At 37.9% G+C, this 19,726-nt stretch overlaps 1 protein-coding gene across 1 annotated transcript in view; it reads right to left on the reverse strand.

Annotated features, from left to right (window-relative positions):
• Positions 1-19,726, reverse strand: part of SPEF2 (sperm flagellar 2) — a 178,991-nt gene that overhangs the window by 43,968 nt on the left and 115,297 nt on the right. Inside the window, exons 24-27 of the mRNA XM_058564248.1 lie at positions 16,758-16,895; positions 11,887-12,038; positions 7,620-7,800; positions 306-453 (exon numbers count right to left, since the gene is read on the reverse strand). Coding sequence (XP_058420231.1) covers positions 306-453; positions 7,620-7,800; positions 11,887-12,038; positions 16,758-16,895 — 619 coding nt within the window. The remainder of the gene's footprint in view (positions 1-305; positions 454-7,619; positions 7,801-11,886; positions 12,039-16,757; positions 16,896-19,726) is intronic.

Genomic DNA, 19,726 nt, shown 5'->3' on the forward strand with positions numbered 1-19,726 from the left:
TCTGAAAATTGAATTAAACCTGAAACTTACATACATATAATTAGCATTTAACTTTCTCCTGGTAACGGCAGCAAGTGTCAGCCCCGTGGCACACACTTTTCGGATTACACAATGTCATCTCGGAGTTCTTTTAACATGTTAAAAACTGTCTTTGGGGTTTATTTTACCCTGGATACACTCGGCTATTTGGATAAACAAGTTAGGGGGGTTTGGTTGCAGTATGATTTGCTAGCTAACACTTCAGCTCCCAGAAACTTGGATTTCTAAGTTAAAGAGAGGGTTCTGGATGCTAAAACCATGAATACCTTTTGCTTTTTTGTCCTCCTTTGTTTTCTTGGGTGGCTCATTTTTTACTTTTTTATTTGCAGTCGTCTGAGGAGATTTTTCTTTTGTGTCTGCTGGCTGGTTTTCTTTTTCTTCTTCCACGAGCCTCTGATGAATTTCGGCAGCCACCTGGTTGCATAAGAGCACTATTTCAGTTAATACATTTATGAAATATGATAATCATTTGGCTTTAGTCATCATCCATTTCCAGTGAAACCTCCTTCCACTGCAAACAACCATGCCACGTACTCAGTCTTCACAGAACACGCAATTGGCTGTTTTCCTGAAATGGAAACCTGGCCCTATCCCAAGATGTGGCTTCCCTGCTGTCATCTGTGTGAAGGCTGCACACTTTCTTAAGCCCTGCCTGTAGTGCATCCTTATATTTCTACATTGCCACCTCCAGACTGTGATAAATCCATGGTTATGCAAAAATTCCTTTCTTTTAAATCTCAAACTCTGTGGACTTATCATCCACTTTTCTTCCAAGTTCCTGCTATCTCTTGGCCCCTGATCTGGGGCATTCGCCTATATCAGTGTTTCTCAATTTTTTTTATTTTATTTACTCCTTACAGAGATTTTAAGACAGTTTCTTCTAATTACACCCCCTGCATGAAATTTTAATGCTGCAGAAGTGTATTTGTCTTTGTACTTTATGTGTGTCTATACTTTACACATAAAATGAGTAAGAATTTTTCATGTCCCTAGACAATTTTTGGGAATGCATGCCCTAGATTAATGGGGCTCATGGACACTTGAGCCCTGGGCTTCCATTCTACTTTAAGACTAGATATCATGCCAAGAAAGTGCAGTGCTCATGCGGATGACCTGTCCCACAGGCTAACCTCATCATTGGTTCTTGGCTTCCTCTACTCGAGAGACTCACAGCTTCTCTCCATCTCAGCAACCCCCTCCTTTCACTCTCACAAGTGCCTCGGGTTGAGAGATTAGTTGTGTGGTCACCCCATAATGGCTGATGAATGGGGAGGGGTGGGGCGCTGCAGGGACCCCTCCTTGTCTCCTCTGAGGCTGGCTCTGTGCTTCGGGTAGCAGAACAGCCTTGTCTTGGGGCTTGTGCAGCTGGGTGGTGCCTGCAGTTAGAAAGACTGGACCTTCTGAAATAAGTCCAACTGCCCTTGGAGAAGTGAAGGGCATTTGTGAGTACAACCCTGAGAAACGAGAGCTGAGAAAAGACTCCCAAAAGGAAGAAAGAAAACCTGCACACACCGTGGAGGCAGTAGCAACATATGGTTGAAAACTTTAAAATCTCAATAGGGCAACTGGTGAGGAACTGGGGGTCCATGGGAGTCTATTAATGAAAGTGCTTACTGATGTTTATTTCTGGGGAGAAGTGGGTGAGCGGCTAGGAGTAGGAAGAGGAATTTTGATGGAGGTAAATAGAAAGATGAATAAGGCACAGTCTCTGCCCTCAAAGAAGCTTAGTCTTGTGGGAGAGATAGACCAGCCAATTCCTGCTCTCTCCAAATTCCTGCTACACTTCATACCCAGTGGCTCAGCATGAAACTGTCCCCAACTGTTCTATGAGTGGTAAGGCTTGTCCCACCTTCCAAATGGCTTTAATGCTCCTGAGATCTGGGCCAGTCCTCCTTCTTGGTATTCTCCAGAGCTTTTAGTGCCTGTGCTACACACATAGGAGATGCCCAGCAAATGCCTATTAATTGATGGAATTTCTTTTAAAATAATCATATTCTATAGAATACATCCACAGCTTCTTCAATACTAGCAGAACCTTATAGAGATACAGAAAAGTTTCAGAAAGCAAGCCAGTTCTTTTCTAATCAGATGCTCTTTTGATAAAAATGGATTTCGTGATATATACAGTACTTTGAAATTCTTGGTAAAGCTGAAAGCAGACTTGTTAACATTCTCCCCTAAATTGCAAGCAATTCATTTTTTAATCTGTTCTTGCAAAGCACGGTAAGTTAGCAATTTCCTTTAAAATTGGATTTTTCTCTTTTGTAAACAACCTTGTGATGATGATGGTGGTGATGATGATGATGATGATAATTATCATCATCTCCATTTTTCTGTTTCACTTCCCTCAAAGGCCTCTGGCTCTCTTTCAAAAATTAACATAATTTACAATACATTTAGCAATCTAGCTTGTGAGGCTGAAGAAACTGTAGAAATAATGCCTTGACATTGTGGGCGTTAAATATGACTTGTTTCTTTGAAATCATTGCATACCTGCTAATTAGAAGAAAGTTTTGCTAAAAAATTAACATAGCATACTAAATAGTTGCTCTTGGTAAAACTGCTGTGTAGAATAAAGCCTGTGTTCAAGTGCTCTCATTTTAATTGCACTTATCTCAGCTGGTACTGTTTTCCCTGCAACAATTTACTGAATCACGCTTGTTTCATTTGGAACTCAAAGTTCCCTCAAGGTCATGTGATGTCAAGGTCATAAAAGTCTGTTAGAAACATAAAAGCAGGATTCAAATACAATTATTAGTAATATTAATTACTAAACGATCCTTCCTCTTACGCTTTCTATGTGGTTTTTAAAGTCCACAAGGAAAATAGTACCATTTTTAGTAAGTTTCTTAACATAATGATTTATTATATTCACAGTTTCTAAAACACTTTCATATACATTATTTCATTGGATCTTTTCAACCATTCAATAAAGGAAAGATAGGTAGAATGTCTCCCATGTTACAGATCAGGAATTGAAGACTGAGAGAGGTTAAGTGACTTTCCTAAAATCATACAGCTTAATCAAGAGGAGAAGCCAGTGCTGTTTTTTAAAATGTTATTTTCCCCAGGTAATTTTAATGGGATTCATAAGACTTGTAAATTATGTTTATGTAGCTCAATTAACAATAACAATAATAATTCATATAGTTTTCTAGAACTCCTAGATCTGGCTTCCCACTCTCTGATGCTTGGAAGTTGTGGTCTTTGTGATGATCATCATCATTGCCATCATCATTAATATTAACATCAACATCATCAGTATAGCAGCAGCAGCATTTCAAGACTGTATTTAGGGCTTAATATTACATTAGATGTGGGCATTATGCTAGGTGGAGGGTATATAAAAAGTTTTAGAATCTAGTTAAGTATTCAGGAAAACAACTAACAAGATAGAAATTACATAACCTAGATCCTAAGAGCCAAATGAGTGGGAGAGACAAACCTGCTACAAGGATTGAAAGAGCATATATTCACAGAAGGCTAGGTCTTCAGGAAACAGGCAACCAAATGATCAGGAATCAACGCAGGAACTAGTGCTGAAGACTTAAAGAAACTGTAGGATTTAAGCAAACAGAAGGAAAGGGGAGCATATTTTAGGAGAGAAACATGGCATTAGCCAAGGTGTTGGAATTTTTAATGCTCATGGAATATGTAAGGAGCAATATCTAGTCAGTTTATGAGAGGGTTTGGTGAGTTGGTACCAGCCAAAATATGGGGCTCTGAGCCTCTAGGTCAAGGGTTTAAGATTCTCTGGTGGCTCCTGGAGGTGAGTCATTACACTACCCCGTTCTCCTCTTGGGTCAATAATGTAAGATCATTTCTGTATTCTTATAAGCATCATATGCTTTAAAAAAACAACAACAACAATCTATTAATCATTTTTCTTTATCTGGATCACTTTTCCCTTTTTAATTTACTGTAGTTGTAGAAATATTTGGGGTATAAATATATTATATATCTCTTAGTGGGTAACTGCTAATAGAATAGTAATAGAATGCATTACTTCCAAACCTACAGATGGGGAAAAAAGCAAGACAGGAAAGATACAGAAAGAATAAAAATAAAAGGATGAAAAACATATAAAGATGTAAACAATATCTAAAAGTATAATTTCCCAAAAAAGCATTATTGGTATAGAAGATGACCTCACAATAAGAAAGAGTTCAATTCAGGAGGAAGATTTAACAATTTAAAATTTGTATATACCTAATTTCATGGCCTCAAATATACATAAAACAAAAATCGATGAAATTATAGAGAGAAATGAATAAATTCACTCTCATAGTGAGTAATTTTACTCTATCTCTCTTGACAATTCAAAGGAGAAAACAAATTTAATGAAGATAAGGAAGAATTAAGCAACGATATATGTATATTTATTTATATATATTTTAAAATATAATAAATATATATAAATAAAACAATTATATATAAAACAATGGAATCTATATATTTCAAGGAGACACAGAATATTTCCAAAATTTACCACAAAGCAAATTTCAAAAAGTTTCAATGAGAATGTGATCTCTGATTAAAATGTAATTAAGCTAGAAATCAACATACTATTTAGAAAATTAAAAATATACTTCTAAGATGCTTTGAACTGAGTGACAATGAAAATAACATCATATCAAAACTTTTGAGATCCAGTTAAAGCAAGCCACAGAGGGAACTTTATAGTAACAAACGCATATATTAGAAAAAAAGAGAGACTGAAAATTCATAAACTGTCATCCATTTCAAAGCCCTAGCAAAGAATGGCAAAATAAATCCAAAGAAAATAATGAGGAAAAAAATAAAATTAAGAAAAAAGCAGAGTAAAGTAAATCAATGAAGTTAAAAGTTAGTTCTTTGAGAAGCTTGATGTAATTGACCAACTTCAGGCTGAGCTCATCAAGGGAGGGGAAAAGCACCAGAAATCAGCCTCAGCACTGGCAAAGAGCCATCAGATAGATACTGCAAATATTCACACAAACATAAGAGGATATTTTAAATATCTTCAGGCCAATAAAACTGAAAATTTAGAAATGGAAAAATTCCTAGCAAAATAAAATTTACCAAAACCAACCCAAGCTTCTTTCAAGAATAAACAAAAGATAGAAAGTATCCTAGACCTATTAAAGAAAATGAATCCTTGGAGGGAGGGGGCAACAAAAACTCTTCCTATAAACTTCCCACAAAACGATAGGCCTTGATGATGGCAAATACTCCTAAGTATACACTCAACAGTCAAAGTGTGCATATGTATAAGACATGTTCATAGCAGCAGTATCCATAATGGCATCAAATGGGAAGCCCAAACGTGAACAGTAGCACACTGGTTAAACAAACTATGATATATTCGTGTAACGGAATGCTATGCAGCAACAAAAATGAACAGAATATAGCTACACTCAACAGCATGGAATGCATCCCACAAATAATGTTGAGCAAAAGAAGATACAGATAAAAGTTATGAGTTCATTAAAGCTCAAAAGCAAGCAAAGCTTGGGGCCGGCCCAGTGGTGCAAGCAGTTAAGTGTGTGCACTCTGCTGCGGCGGCCCAGGGTTCGCCGGTTCAGATCCCGGCTGCACACCGATGCACTGCTTGGCAGGCCATGCTGTGGCGGTGTCCCATATAAAGTGGAGGAAGATGGGCATGCATGTTAGGCCAGGGCCAGTCTTCCTCAGCAAGGGAAAAAAAAAAAGAGGAGGATTGGCAGATGTTAGCTCAGGGCCAATCTTTCTCACCAAAAAAAAAAAAAGCAAGCAAAGCTAAACTATACTGTTTCAAGATTTAGACGTGGGTAATAAAACTCTTAAGAAAAATCAAAGACATGATTATTAAAAAGTCAAGATAGAAGTTCCCCTATTTGGAGATGAAGGGAGTTAGGACTGAGAAGGGACACAAGAAGGACTTGGGAGGCTCAGACTTTTTCCGTTTCTCCCCTGTGTGGTGGTTCCACGAGCATTTACTTTAGGTGGGTTCATTAATCCATGCAATTATATTTTATGCTTTTTTCTTATGTGTGTCAAAATCCACACTACAATCTTTTATAAAAGAAGCAAGACGATGAGAGAAGCTTACAATCCCTTTTGAGAGGGAGAAAAGAAAGAAGAAAGGAGGAAGAGAAGGGGAACAGAAAGGAGGCACTGACGCTGCTGTGGGACGAGGCCAGAGAAAAGGGCCCTGGAGGCAGAGTGGCCAGGAAGGGGCTTGGAAGATGCCCTACCAGAAGTGTTGGTTGCTCGTTGTGAGATTGTGAGGCAAGCTCATCCTCTACCTCTTCTACAAAACCTTTTGGAAAGCTGACATTGCTCTTTGTTCAAATGAGATATTTCGGGGAAACTCAGAGAAGGCTTGGCAAAGAACAAAAACAGAAACTGCATTGGTGGACCCAGGACCTGGAGGATGGGGGAACAGTGGTCATCGAGTTAAACTGTGTGCGCCTTCTGTAAGGGGTGAAGTCTAGGCTTAGATTAAAATTATCTGTACGCTTTCCCTTTCCCTTTTGACTTGGTACAGGCTCCTTGCAGGCAGTGACTGTCATTTCTTTACCTCCCAGGGAAAGTGGAAAGGACAAGAACTTTGAAGTCATATAGACCTAGGTTCAAATCTCATCTCTGACACTTCTCTGCCGAGTGACCTTGAGTAAGTTTCTTAACCTTTCTGGATCTTAGTTTTCCACTGTAAAGAGGATAATAAGACTTATCCCATAGGTGACTTATGTAAAATACCTAGCAGAGGCTGCAAACTAGAGGCCTATAGGGCAGATGTATATTTTGCTTGGCTCTTTAAATTTTTTAAAATTTGACTTCATTTCTAACATGTGAAAATCAGTAGGTTTCACATAAAAATTTGAATTTCTAGCTTTTCTTGTAAAATTGGAGAATCTGGCCAAACTGGGCCTCATTCTTAAATGGCAAAGTTGTCTAGGGCAGAGTAGCACGTGTCTCTTTAGACAGGGATGTGATTTCGACTTGGGCATAGTCCCACCTCACCCTATTGCCTTATACTAGACCCACCTCATTGACATTTCCTTATTGGCCCTTTATGCCCCTGCACTTGGAACCCTGGTCTAGCATAGAAAATAAACTAATGTTGGCTCATCCCTTTCTTGGTCTCATATATTTGCTGATTGAATTGTTTCACCTCCTATTTCTTTTTATTTATTTATTAATTATGATGATGATGATGATGACGATTTGTGAGGAAGATCAGCCCTGTACTAACATCTGCCAATCCTCCTCTTTTTTCACTGAGGAAGACTGGCCCTGGGATAACCCCCGTGCCCATCTTCCTCCACTTTATATGGGATGCCGCCACAGCATGGCTTGCCAATCGGTGTGTCACTGCGCACCCGGGATCTGAACTGGCAAACCTGGGGCCGCCACAGCGGAGCGCGTGCACTTAACCACTTGCACCACCGGGCCAGCCCCTCACCTCCTATTTCTTTCAGAAAAAAACTTCTTGGAGGTATAAATTTATATAATGCTTGCAAACATTGTGTAAATTTTCTATTCGTGGCATATTACCGACATTGGTATTTAATGAATGAGCATTACTGAAAGGAAATGCAAAAACAAGCACTGCTTACCGCGTGAGATATTGCTAAAGAAGCCTGCTGCCAGGTGTCCATTACCAACTTCTCATCTGCCTCCAAGTTTAACTCTACATTTGCTAGCATGTAATCGATCTTGCCCTTCAATATAACTTTTGATTTTGATTTGGACATAGTTGAGTCCGGAGAAATGGATATTCGAGGAACTAGAGGAATTCTTGAAAACAAACAAACAAAAGAAATATAAAGATTTTATTTAAAAGAATTCTATTTTCATGACCATGTTACTTTGCGAAGTTTGTTTTCTTGCTTTAATCTCAATTTTCAAAGTTGTCCTGGAAACTCTTTAAATGGAGAAATGACTATGAAGGACTGTATTCAAATTTTTATGGTCTAGGAAGTCTTATTAGCAAGAGGGAATTAGAAACAAACGACAGCAGAACATGAATTTCAGGTCTAATTCTCAGTAATTATGAGGAGGCGGATTAAACAATGGCAATTATGAAGAAATGGAATTTTGAAATTTATCCAGGGCATAAAGGAATATGGGACAAGGAATAAATCAGTCATGAAAAAGCAAACCAAATGGAACTGGGCATCACTTCTTTAAGATGACTTGTATCACGTGGCTTCCTGAAGTGGACAGCTAGGAAGCAGGATATGACAGAGGTGAGGTCTACAGAGGGTATCCCACAGAGGCAACAATGTTTTGGTGGCAGGTGGGGAAGAGCTCCAGGGGCCCTCCATGCTCTTGAATATGGATGATGAAGGTTTTCTCTTCGTTTTGTAAAGTGCTGTGGGAACACAGAGTTGAGCTCTCCCTCCCCCTGCTCTTAACCATATTGCTGCCCCTATGTAGAAATTTTAGAGCTGCCCATGGGAACATTCTATCCCAGAAGGACTCTAGGATCTCAAAGGCTAACGGAGGCAGGGAGAGATGCACAGGGCAGAATGCTTCTTGTGACTGGGATCCACCTTGGTGATAGATAGAAAGTGTGAAGAGCTTCAGGCTTGGGCAAGGAATAGGCAGAGAGGAGCCTCAAGGATGGCTTTGCTGAAACTTGAGGAGGAGAGCCGGGAGGAATAATAGGAACAAGCATTTGGTTTGGCAGATTCAAGTTGCTGGGGAACAGAGCCTCGATTCAGAAAGCTGATTGTGCACTCCAGCAAACAATTAGCTTGGCCTTGTGAAGCATCAGACGAGGCTTCCTGAACTTGGCTCTTTGATTCTTATAGTGCTTGCAATTCTGACAGTGTACCGTGCCTATAGAGGCAACGTGTTGAGGATCTACTATTCAGTATACGTCTACCCGCAAGGACAGTTTACATTTTAATAATCCACTAACGATAAATCTCAGTCCCTGAGACACATGAGATTCAAGTGGCTAACAAGTTAAGGTTGTATGATCATCTCTGGATGTTTAAGCCGTACAATGTGCATTTCCTAACACCTTGCTTTGGAGGACAGCAGTGGTGGCATATCGTTTAGAAAAAGAATTTGGGTTTAGAATTCATTTACTGGAAAAAGCTCTAGTTTAGCCAGCTCTGCCAGTATCAGTAGATATGAACTGGGGCGTGTCATTTGACTTTCCAAGGCTCCATTCCTCCTGAAAGAATGCAAATATAATAATAATAACATGACTATTATCATTACTAAGTGCTAAAAATTAGTAATTAGTAATTATTAGTTATTTAATTATTAGTTACCATTATTATTATTACATTGTTGGGGGAATAGAATAGATAAACTATGTGAAAATGCTTAACACTGCTTGTTTCCCTTATATATGTCAAAGAGACTGTGGTTGGTTGGTTGGTTGGTTGATACACTGATTGAGAGTTCCAGTAGTTACTCATAGCAGTGATTTGAGGACGAGATTGGTACAGAGTCGTTCTGCAGAAAATAAGATCTGGCTGTTCTTTTGCCTGCTTCATTCTACTAACCAACATTAATAGCTTCCCCATTATGCCTGGCTTGCTATTTTGTGCTAAGAACAGAATGCACTGCTACTGTAGACGGTGAAACTTGGCCTCTTTTGATGGTTCTGATGCTTCATATTGCCTTTGAAATTTTTTATTGTTTCTGATTTCAAAGTTCTCTCTCAGCAGCTTGCTGACAAACATTTCTCTAGTATTTGCATCAAGAAGAGAGTACAAAATTTCCTTCTTGTTTTTTCTTGCTTACACGTGGGCCTGAAAGGGATATGATGGAACTGGATGGAAGAGGTCTTGAGAGAGAAGAAACAGGCCTCAGATCACTGTATAACCCTATTGTGTTCAGGCCATTTCGAATGGTTTTTGGAACAAGAGAGGGTAAAACAAGCAAAGCGAGAACAAGCAATACTCACAATTAAAAGAGTGTATGTAAGTAAGAATAGTTCATTGCCATATTATGCAATAACAATAATAGTCACCACTTATTAAGAGTTATTGAGAAATGTCTGTTCAGGTCTTTTGCCCATTTTTTAATTGGGTTGTAGTTTTTTTGTTGTTGAGATGCATGAGTTCTTTATATATTTTGGAGATTAAGCCCTTATCAGATGTATGGTTGGCAAATATCTTCTCCCAATTGTTAGGCTGTCTTTTCGTTTTGTTGATGGTTTCCTTTGCTGTGCAGAAGCTTTTCACAAAGTGAAATAAGTCAGAGGGAGAAGGTCAAATATCATATGATTTCCTTCCTTAAGTAGTAGATAATAACAACAATAAACAAACACATAGAGACAAAGATTGGATTGGTGGTGACCAGAGGGGAAGGGGGGAGGGAGGAGAGCAAAAGGGATAATTCAACACATGTGTGTGGTGATGGGTTGTAATTAGTATTTGGGTGGTGAACATGACATAATCTATGCAGAAATAGAAGTATAATGATGTACACCTGAAATTTATACAATGTTACTGCAATAAACAAAAAATTAAAAAAAAAAAAAAGAGTTATTGAGACTAGATCTCAAGTTTTCTGATTCCCAGATATGGTACTGAATGCTTTGAGGGTTTCATTTTCTGTAATCTTCACAACCACCCTACTTTACAGATAAAGAAAGCAAGGCTTAAGAGAGTTGGAGTGACTTTCCCAAACAAATAAATTATCTTAATTTACTTACATATAGATAGTAAATAACAGACCCAGGATTGAAACTGGACCTATCTGACTTCAAAACATATTCACTAGCCCATATTTAGTTTGTGCAACTCCTGTGACCTGCATTGACTGAGCAAGCTTGTAAGATAAAGCACATATACTTCCGTCAATCTACAATACATAGCCCATCTCCTTGGAGATTTAAATCTAATGTTCAGTGCCATATATTATTTTTTAAATCTAACTTCTGTCTTTTTCCCCTCTTCAAATCTATACTTTCATATTTTCTCATGACCTGCTTACTGGTGAAGAGAAAATATTGCTTTAATTCTTAATTCTATTTCATTAAGTTATTTTTTTTTAATTTTTAAGGAGTCTGAGTTTTAGTTTTTATTATTTTAACTTATTTTAATTCTTTTCTTTTTTGCTCTTTTTTAATGTTTTGTAGTTGGGAACTATGTCACAGGAATTATCCCTACTCCCAACCTCCATTTCTTAAAGACATTTTTCTATCTGTTCATAAATTTTCAGGGTTTGGGATCTTGCCCTTCCTCTGCCCCCACCCATTGGGTCTATAAAAGCGATCATACACAAACTTTTATATTGCACAGGAATGTTTGGCTGAAAGTATAATTTTTCTTCCACTCTTACCACCAAGTTTATTTTCTTGTTGGCAGGAATCTGATGTTAGACTATTAATAAGTCTTTCAGTCTCATGAAGTCATAATCACATAGGACTGAGTCTTTCTTGTTTCTCAATTTCCTGACCTACAAAAGAAGACTCATAACCCCTTTTCATTTTACTTACATAGTGTCACACACACACATGCACACACACACAGAACTGCTTGGGACCTTTCATAAAAGTGGTAGAGGTTCACAATCTCTTACCATAAACACTTAAGGCCAAAAGTTCTTCAGAATTCAAAATTTATATATACTACATATTCCCTAATATCCCCAGCAGAGTCTGTTGGAAGCACTCCTTAATAAAACACACTATACCTCTGCAGCAAAAATGAGTAAATATTCACTATAAGTGGGATAAATAATGCATATCAATAGTCTTAAATCGAAGGTAGAAAAAAAATTTCAGTTTTTAGAGCTATTTTGGATTTTGGATTTGCGGATACAGGAGTGTGGTTTTTATTAGTGGTATTCAATTTAAAATCACAAAGCTTTATGTTCAGACCAATTACAGTGCGACAGGATAGACTGCCTTACCTGAGCTGGCTTTCCAATATGTCTTTATTATCCACTTGGACCAATGGGACTCGGGTAAATCTCTTATTGTCGTCTGTCGGGATTTTGCTTTCCATTCCCCTGTAATAATCTTGAAGTAGTCTCTTTGTATCTTGGAAACGACTCAATTCTGCCTTTAATAGAAAATATGAATCTTAATACCCAAGAAAGAACAAGCTGATCTGTATATATTTCCCATACAAGCTCTATAAGCACCATTTTAAAACATTTAGGTTGAAATTAATTTTCTGGAAATTAAGAAAGAAGTGGCTACAAGTGTATATCTAAAATTTTGTAAAAATTAAAGATAGTGACTTTGTGTTCTGTGTATTTATTGAGTATAATTCCGCTTAACAAGATGGCGTTTCTATGCTTCTTGATATTGTGACAAAAGATTACAGTATGTGTTATGTCTGGTGTATATTATTCATTATTTTGACATTAAGAATTCCTCTTGTGTCCAGTATTCAATCAACCAATATATTAACAAACTTTTGAATGCCTTCTGTCATAGGTAACATGTTAGTTGATTTGGGAGATACCAAAAATATTATACATACAATTATAAAATACAAATACAGATACGGATACAAATACAAAAAACTGAAGTACAAAATAAGACGAGGTTTTGGTCATCTAGAACCTTTTAACCTAGTTGTGGAGAAATGACAGATGGGAAGATAGAGTGATAACGAATAGTTCCCTTTTCACAGTTTCTGTTCTTGCTCAATATGTTCAGTAGGGAGATCACTGCCCCACGCTCATGGCAAAACCCCTCTGCTGGCTTTGCTAGTAGGTGGCTGGAGGGAAATGGAGAAGCGCATAGGAGTTGGTGGCAAGGCGAGCATCAGTTATTCACAAGTGACTCCCTGCCAGCCAGCTCATTTCCCTTTGCAGTAATGATGGAATGCATGCACAGCAAAACCCTGTGCAGGGCCGAATACACCAATGTAGAACGTGAGTTTTCCAACTCGTTCTCTCATTAGGTGACAGACCAGTTGGCATATCTGTGCTTCTCTTTGGTCGTGTAAACATGACCTCCAGACTTTGTCTTGGTTAGTTTTGGTTAGTGGGGCTACTTAAACCGGTGCTTGAGAGCCTAAAGATTAAGCTCTTATGCAGATGTATTCCATGATATCTAGTTAATTACAGAAAGCATCTTTTCTAAAAAGAACAAAACTGACCTAGTGTTCAAAACCCTTAGCTGAACCTAACCCAAGGATATTTACAAAGGGATCCCTATATTTATCAAGCAATTAATGTTGCCATTTATTTCATGAAACTTCAAGAAATAGTCTTGTACTGCCATATTCACAGTTTAGAACAAGTAAATGTCCGCTTCTGCATTGTAGTCTGCAACAAAAGACAAGGAAAGTTTCAATAAGGTTATTTTTCGTATAGAAAACGGTAAGCCAAATTGCTCCTGAAAAGCTGGTCTCTGCATCATTAAACTTTTCTAGTTAAATGACTGAAACAGGAAGAAATTCACTTAGTTAATCTGAATCTATGTTAAAAATAAAATTACCATTCATACATTGGTTTAAATTATATAACATGTTTTAAATTGGATTTTAAACATAAATACATATTTAAGTAACTTTTCAAACTGACATTTTGAAATGATTAGGAAAACTAAACATTTTTCTCTTTCCTTGTAGCAAAACCAAATTGACTTTTAAAATATTCATGCAAGGACTAATCTCACAGTTTGACAGTAAGTGACTGCACTTGTCATGCTTAGATTTGGTGAAACAGTAGAGAGAAAATGAGTGTTGTAAATTATGCTCATGAAATTTTACTGCACAATACCACATTTACAATGAACAGCATACAAATCTAAACACAATTTGTAACAAATTGGATATTGACAAATAACTTGGGGGAATTAAAGTGTTGTGAGATTATAAAAATTATTAGTCATTAAACCATAGCATTACATTATTTGACATATAATTTATAAATCAGGAAATTATTTCCTCCTTAACCAAAAAACTGAATTCTTTAATAATGATTAAGTTTAGTAGAGCCTATTTCATAGAATTTGTGTTTGAGACAGTGCTGGTAACTGTGTCTTAGGCTAACCTTGTTATAGTGATTATTTTATACAAAATATGTATTTAAGGGGCATAATTTGATTCACTATATAGCTAACTATGAATAAGATGCCATTCTATATCCAAGATTCTCATATAAGCAGAATTGATCAAGATTCCTCTCATATTTACGATAACTAGTAAATAATGCTTTATTGTTTTTCTCATTACAGAATCTTAGTTTTGAAAGGAATCTTAGAAATCATCTAGCATAGCATTTTCTAAAACTTATTGTGTAAAAAACTTGTCTTATAGGCTGTTAACGAGTACCTGGTTGGGGATAAAACAAACAAAAATTTTGCAATGTCAAACAGTTTCAGAAATTCTAGGTTAACATACCAAAAGGATTTCTTTATTGCAGGGCATCTTGATGTCTTAATATGTCATTATGCTCGTCAATCTCCCAGGAAGAGGAAAAAGTAGAGTGTGTAGCACTTCCCAAAGTGATTTGATCACTCAATCCTTGTTTTGTGAAACATCTTGTAGGACTAGTGTTCCATGGAACCCTCTTTGGGAAACAGCTGTCTGTTACCCAATACCACAGGCCCTTCAAGACATTGATGAGGATTCTCTTTTCCCTAGCCCTCCACAAACATGTGCAAGCTTCTGCTTATGAGCTTCCTGGACAAGCAGCTCACTTGTCTCACAAGTCTGTTATTTGATAGACAGTTCTAATCAGTAGGCTCTTTCTTCATTTATGGAACTGAAATCTAGTCTCCTATAATTTCTATCTTTGGTTTTTATAGGATCCTATTGATCAGTGCAGAATTAGGCTCTTTGCTGTTCTATGTGGCAGGCCTTCAACTGTTTGAACAACACTGATGATAAGGCAGTGGCTAGGAGTACCAGTGCTGGAGTTAGGCTTCCTCCGTCCAAATCCCAGCTCTCCCACTTACTGGTTGTGTAGCATTGGGCAATCATTTCACCTATTTTTGCCACAGTTTCCTTATCTGTGAAATGAGGATTATAATAGAATTTACCACATAGGGTTGTCACGAAGGTTTAATGTACCCTACATGAAAGTCCTTAGAACAGTGCCTGGCACATATGGAGTAAGAACTGAATAAACATTAGCCTTTATTTGCTGCCCTTTCCTTTGTCTTCTTTTCTTCTAGTTATTTTTAGATGTGGATTCAGTTTCTCAGGGTGAGAGCCTAGATTTAATGCTCTTAAGTGGTATAAGAGTTATACCATTTCCAAAAGAGGCATGTATTGCTCAGACTGATGAGAATGATTCACAAAAATTCTCTATTCCCTTTGCCTTCACTATTGGATTTCAGTTATACCTGCCATAAGATTTTGACACATCTCTTCCAACATTCAACCTCTGCTTGCCCAAACTAGTGTCCTAGACATGCCACACAGACTAGCTTAGGCTGCTTGAGTGTCTTGCTTTAATCCTTTGCACAACCCATGCCTTGTAGCTCCCACCTGGATCCTGGAGCTAGCAATCGGTAAGGTTGCTCCTGTCTCTCAGGTTTCTGCTGACTTTTCAGGCCTCCTGTGGTCCAACCTGCCCCTGCACCAGAGACTTGTCCCTTTGAGCTCTGGAAGTGCTGGCATTCATTGGTCACTAGCTGAACAAGCATTTATTGAACACCTACTGTGCATTAGCTCTGGTGATTGTCAGCTAACTAGTCTCATTTCCTGCAGTATCTCCTCAGGTAAGTAATCAGTTGAAGACTAGACATGTGCCTTTTCCATTCTCTATCCTCACTGGTATTCTTTGAGAAAAAAATACTCATCTAGGCATGGCTTCCCCAAGACAGTCTTCATATTCTCCTGGGCTTGAGTAAATTTCAGACAGGCTTCTTCCTAACCCTAGGCTCCTGACTGAAGTATTTACTCTAGAAAACTTTGTCATTATAAATCCTTTCTCTGTCTCTTTGAGATGTAAATCTTTTTAAAAGCTTCTTGCCAGTTTTAGAACCCAGAACTGTCTTTCTCTAGGACCTGGGAAACATCTCTTTGAAATGTAAGCATCAAGGAAGAGAGAGCCCCTATGTCCCAGTTCCTCTGGGAGGGGAGGATCCTCACTTAGGAGGGTGCCTTGCTCTGAGGGGTAAAACAACCTCCTGTTGTGAAGCTAGGAGAAAGTTTACTTTTCCTTTAGTCAAGGCCAATTAGCAAACACAGTTGGTCTATGACCCTCTACCCCACCCCAGCTCTTAAAATCTTTCCAGTCCTTATACTTGGCAGAGCTGGGTATCCAGACTTGGTCTATGCTCTCTGCTCTTGTTGACAATGTCTCGGAATAAAATCCGTGTCTATCTTCTTATCTTTCTAGTGCAGTTTTTTATTTAACGGACTACAAATATAAGTTAATCGGGTTGTTCTGATGAATAGTCTGCTTTTCCAATCCAGATATAAACTTTTCTCTGGAATCAAAGGCCTGCCGAGTCTGATCTAGCTCATGCTTTATGGCTAGGCTACTTTCCTAGGCTTTGGCTGGCCACTTTGGGTGTCTGCTGTGAGAGGCTGATGAGGTAACCACCAGTATAGACACCTTCTCTGCTGTCCCCTCCACAGCTCTGGGCCACCTGGAAGCAAAGCCAGTAAGTAGTTGCTTGGCATGCGCTCAGTTCTGTTGCTTGTTTGGAGGGGGCCAAAATGATTTATTTCAGCTAACTTCCTCGGCAAGTAGGAGCTCAGGCCAGGCAAAATGCTATGAGTAAAATGAGCCCTAAAAAGACCCCTCACACTCTTAAAGGGACGTGGCTATGGAGGGAAGAGTCTGTCATCATGACCAGCTGCTCCTACCTGCATTAGTGAGAAGAAATGGTTCATCGTTATTCCAATGGAGTCCTGCAACCAGCTCTCATTTATGATATCCAGACGCTCCTGCTCTGCCTCTTCCTTCTGGGCATCACAAATGTCCCACAGGCGGTCTCGTAAATCCTGAACAGAAAGAAACATCGCTGTTATGCTTCAGAAGCGTGGCTCGAATTACCCCAGTGTAATAAAACTAAAATCCTTTGCCTGTCTTAAAAATGTGTCTAAAGAAAATTTAGACCTAATGCACTCATTATTTTATTCCTTCATTCAACAAATATTTACTTGCTTCTACTCTATGTCAGGCCCTCACTTTCTAAGACCAGCTCACCACATCATATGCCGGTGTCTACCACAAATCCACTGCAGTTCACTTTATCCATGGGTGGCTCTGTTTGATGTATCCCAATCATGCCTCAAAAAATTTGTTTGGTTGACAAAGTCCTTTCCGGGAATTTCTGAGGAAATGGTGTATTGTGGGTGGAAGACACACACAGCTGTATTCAATCCAAGGTCATAGGCTTGTTAATTAATCATAAGTGGAACACATCGTTCACTAAGAAATGCTATCTGAGCTTAATGGGATTGTCCAAAAATAAGTTTGTACTAAAGAACTAGCAATAAAAAAATCTTTTAAGGATCCTAGCTCTGCCATGTACCAGATCTTGAGCAATAATAGTGATAATAATTTTATATATATAAAATAAAAATAACAATAGTTACTATGTACTAAGGCCTTTATATACGTGTCAGAATATCAGTCACCATACTTATATTGACTCATTTAACACCTCACAATAATCTTAGGTACTATTTTTATCTTCACGTTGCAGATAAGGAAACTGAGTCACAGAGAGGTTATCTTCTTAAGGTCACACAACGAGTAAGTGGTAGAGCCATGACAAGAGCCTGTGGTCTTAAGTAATATGCACCACTATAGTAGGTCTTGGCTACTTATCTCAAGAATGGAGATAATATTACTTACGTTTTGGATGTGTTATATAGAATAAATTAGCTTATGTATATAAAGCATTTAGCATAGTATTTAGCACACAATAATTCCTCAACTAGTGAAAACTAATATTATAATCTTATAGTGATAAAATATTTATTGTTTAATAAAATATCTCATTAATGAAATATATACAGTCCAATAAAACCTGACGTTTTTCACAATAATAATAATGTGTTGAACATCTACAATGTGTTGGGCATTGTGTTAAGTACTTTACATTGGTTACCTCACTAATCCCCACAATAACCAAGAAGCAAGTTACTGATGAGAAAATTGATGCCCAGAGAGGTTAAGTCACTTGCTTAGGTGTCAGTGTGGTGGAGCCAGGAATTTGAACATAGGCCAGTTTGATTCTGGTGCCTACAGTGGATTTTATTTCTGTGATGCTGTGTTTGTAGAACACTTGGCATTTTGGTTTGTTACATGGTGGGGGCTGAACATGAAATGAAAACATCACAGCCATTTTTTTTTGCCCAAGGAAATAATTAAGGATGTGGTAAATATTTAGCTGGATAAAATTTTTCTGTATAATTCTCTATAATAAAAAATTGGCACTCAACAAATATTTGTTAATGAAATGGTGACTAATCATAGAAATTTGTTAAATAAATTGTGATACAGTTCATTAGTGGAATATCTTTCAGACATAAAAATGATGAATTTTTATTGAGAAAGAAAACATGTTCTATTGGTGAAAAAGAATGTTATAAAACAATATATACATTTCAGTCACGTTTTTTGCAAAAATAATTGCCCAAGGTAGTAACAATGGTTAACTATTGGCAATGGGATTACGGATTTGTCATTTTAAATTTTGCTTCTTTTTATTATATATTTAACTACAATAAACATATGGTACATTTGGAATTTAAAAAAAAAATCCCACATAAGATATTTTTCATTTAAAAACCTTCTCCTTCTACCAACAGTCACCTGACTGACATGGGGAAGAAGAAGTACACAGGGGGGCTGGCGTTATAAATGAGTGGGAGAGAGACAGACAAGGCAGACATGCTTTAGCATTTACATAGCTATTAACTACTACTAGAGGAACGTCTAAGAACAGGTAAAATACTTCAGTTTTCCCAGGACATTTGTTAATTCAACACCTCTTGGGTTAAATCCTCCAGCACCCCGCTCATCCAAGTCACCATAATGCCTTCACTTAATTTCAATAGTTGCCCAATTAGTTTCCCAACTGGTCTCCCTGCTGCTTTTACTCCACCATAGACTCTTTTAAAACTTTTAGCCAAGGCTTCAACTCTCATTCAGATCAACACCAATATCCTAATAATGACCTCCAAGGCCTTAGCTAATCTGGTCCCCATGATCTCTCTGACCTCATCACTAGGCTCACTCTGCTCCAGCCACACCAGCCTCCTTGGTATCTTTCAAACAGACCAAGCTTCCTTCCCTTTCAGTACCTTCGCCTTTCCTTTTCCCTGTGCCTGATACACTCTTCCTCCAAATAGCTCCATGGTTTACTCAATCACTTCTGTCCTGAGTTTGCTCAAATGTCACCTTTTCACTTTTCAGTAGGCCTTTCCACAACCACCATATGCAAGATGGTACACCAGTGTTCCTTTTCCCCTTGCCCTGCTTTCTTGTTCTCCACGTAGCTCTCATTACCAATGACATATCACTATATGTTTACTTGTTTATTGCTTATTCTCTGTCTTCTGGCCACCAGAACATAAATATCATGGGGTCACAGACTTCTTGTTCACTGTTGAGTCCTTAGCCCCTTAAACAGTGCGGAGACCATGAAAAATGCTCAATACATATTTATAGAGCAGATGAACGGGTCATGGGGTAGAGACTGGCATTATTTGTTGTACAAATAAATATTGAGATTATAATCATATTTGACTATTAGTAGGCTATACTTAAGGTAGCAACAAGGGAAAGAATTTCTCTGACAGGACGAAGGGCTCTATAAATT

The sequence above is a fragment of the Diceros bicornis genome, chromosome 20 (assembly GCF_020826845.1).
Source record: "Diceros bicornis minor isolate mBicDic1 chromosome 20, mDicBic1.mat.cur, whole genome shotgun sequence".
NCBI classification, from domain to species: Eukaryota; Metazoa; Chordata; class Mammalia; order Perissodactyla; family Rhinocerotidae; genus Diceros; species Diceros bicornis.